The sequence below is a fragment of the Oncorhynchus gorbuscha genome, unplaced genomic scaffold (assembly GCF_021184085.1).
Source record: "Oncorhynchus gorbuscha isolate QuinsamMale2020 ecotype Even-year unplaced genomic scaffold, OgorEven_v1.0 Un_scaffold_14152, whole genome shotgun sequence".
In the NCBI taxonomy this organism is placed as follows: domain Eukaryota; kingdom Metazoa; phylum Chordata; class Actinopteri; order Salmoniformes; family Salmonidae; genus Oncorhynchus; species Oncorhynchus gorbuscha.
In genome coordinates this window covers 1-2,444 of record NW_025756180.1, presented here as the reverse complement: position 1 = coordinate 2,444, position 2,444 = coordinate 1, and the positions used below count along the sequence as shown (strand labels likewise).

Here is a 2,444-nt window from a genome sequence, read left to right as displayed (position 1 = left end):
AAACACACACACACACTATAAACACACACACATTATAAACACACACACACACACATTATTAAACACACACACATTATAAACACACACACATACACATTATAAACACACACACATTATTATACACACACACACACTATAAACACACACACATTATAAACACACACACACACACATTATAAACACACACACACATTATTAAACACACACACATTATAAACACACACACACACACATTATAAACACACACACATTATAAACACACACACACACATTATTAAACACACACACACACTATAAACACACACACATTATAAACACACACACACACACATTATAAACACACACACACACATTATTAAACACACACACACATATTATAAATACACACACACATTATAAACACACACACACTATAAACACACACACACTATAAACACACACACACATTATAAACATATGCACACATGACTGTAAGTCGCTTTGGATAAAGCGTCTGCTAAATGGCATATATTATTATTATTATAAACACACACACATTATAAACACACACACACACACACTATAAACACACACACACACTATAAACACACACACACTATAAACACACACACACACACACACTACACACACACACACACACACACACACACACACACACACACACACACACACACACACACACACACACACATATACACACACACACATTATAAACACACACACATTATAAACACCTTACCTCTCCAGGTGCCAGACAGGCAGTAAACTCCTCCAGCTGTTGGTAGTGAGGAACACTGCTCTGACCCATCATCAACTGGCAGCACACACTGGTACCCTCCTACACACACACACACATTATAAACACATTATAAACATACACACACACATTATAAACACACACACACACTATAAACACACAGTGAAACCAGAGAGGTATCACCACCTGGTGACATCAAGTATGTCCAGCTGCAGCTGCAGACTGAAGAGGCTGGAGCAGCAGGGAACGACCCCGTAACTCGGCGTTAGGACCGTCTGTCTCAGCTCCGACAGCCGAGACAGCGAATCACGGGCCTCCCCACTCAGCTGGGCGGAATCGAAGCCAGGCGATACGTCAAAAGCGAGAGATCGGAGGAGGGGGAGGGATGAGAGGAGGCGGGACAGACGCAGGGAGGTGACGCGACAACCTGATAGGTCCAGACGCACCAGGGAGCGACAGCGAATCAGGCGGTCGATGGTAGAACCCGACAGCCAATAGCAGCCGCTAAGGCTGAGGGACTGCACGTGATTGGATAGATGCTTCAGCACCTGGCGAATAGCGCCGTCATCAGCCTGAAGAGGGAAGTCAGAGAATTAAGATAAAATAATTTGTTGCAGTGTGTGTGTGTGTGTGTGTTTATAATGTGTGTGTGTGTGTGTATAATGTGTGTGTGTGTGTGTGTGAGCGTGTGTGTGTGTGTGTTTATAATGTGTGTGTATGTATATGTGTGTGTATGTATGTATGAGTGTGTGTGCGTGTGTGTGTGTTTATAATGTGTGTGTGTGTGTGATGTGTGTGTGTGAGTGTGTGTATGTGTGTGTGTGTTTATAATGTGTGTGTGTGTGTGTGTGTGTATGAGTGTGTGTGGCATGTGTTTATAATGTGTGTGTATGTGTATGTGGCGTGTATGTGCGCGTGTGTGTGTGTGTGTGTGTGTGTGTGTGTGTGTGTGTGTGTGTGTGTGTGTGTGTGTGTGTGTGTGTGTGTGTGTGTGTGTGTGTGTGTGTGTGTGTGTGTGTTGTATGTGTGTGTTACCGTGTATTCTTCAGACAGTGTGACCGTGGTCAGCAGTGTCTTGTCATAGCAGAGCGTGTGTAGTTTGCGGCAGGTCCGGGAAACGTTATTCACGAGGTCAGAGGTCGAGACATAGCGCAGGATACTTAACAAGATCTCATCGGAGAAGTCCGACATCCCGATCGACCCCGACACCACCCCTATCCCATCCTCTACACACACAGCCTGGGGAAGAAAAAAAGAAGGAGAGAGAGAGACAGAATGAGAGAGACAGAGACAGAGAGACAGAATGAGAGAGAGAGAGAGAGAGAGAGAGAGACAGAGAGAGACAGAGAGAGACAGAGAGAGAGACAGAGAGAGAGAGAGAGACAAGAGACAGAGAGAGAGAGACAGAGAGAGACAGAGAGAGACAGAGAGAGACAGAATGAGAGAGAGAGAGAGAGAGAGAGAGAGAGAGGGAGAGAGTGGAGGGAGAGAGAGACAGACAGAATGAGAGAGAGAGAGACAGAGAGAGACAGAGAGACAGAATGAGAAACAGAGAGAGAGAGAGAGAGATGAGGGAGAGAGTGGAGGGAGAGAGAGACAGAGAGAGAGAGACAGACAGAATGAGAGAGAGAGAGAGCAGAAGAGAGACAGAGAGACAGAATGAGAAACAGAGAGAGAGAGAGAGAGA

The 2,444-nt window shown here is 45.1% G+C and overlaps 1 protein-coding gene across 1 annotated transcript; it reads right to left on the bottom strand.

Annotated features, from left to right (window-relative positions):
• Positions 1 to 859: 859 nt before the first annotated feature.
• Positions 860 to 1,995, bottom strand: LOC124030699 (F-box/LRR-repeat protein 18-like). Its single transcript, XM_046341923.1, has 2 exons — positions 1,793 to 1,995; positions 860 to 1,329 (listed from the first exon to the last, which is right to left on the bottom strand). Exons 1-2 carry the CDS (start codon positions 1,946 to 1,948, stop codon positions 937 to 939), a joined length of 549 nt encoding a protein of 182 aa, XP_046197879.1. The 5' UTR covers positions 1,949 to 1,995; the 3' UTR covers positions 860 to 936.
• Positions 1,996 to 2,444: the final 449 nt, after the last annotated feature.

Bases quoted from the DNA above. Each gene is read 5' to 3' on its own strand.
- LOC124030699 (XM_046341923.1), bottom strand. From the start codon at position 1,948: ATGTCGGACTTCTCCGATGAGATCTTGTTAAGTATCCTGCGCTATGTC. The intron at 1,330-1,792 runs GTAACACACACA...TTCCCTCTTCAG, and splicing joins CACTGTCTGAAGAATACACG to GCTGATGACGGCGCTATTCG.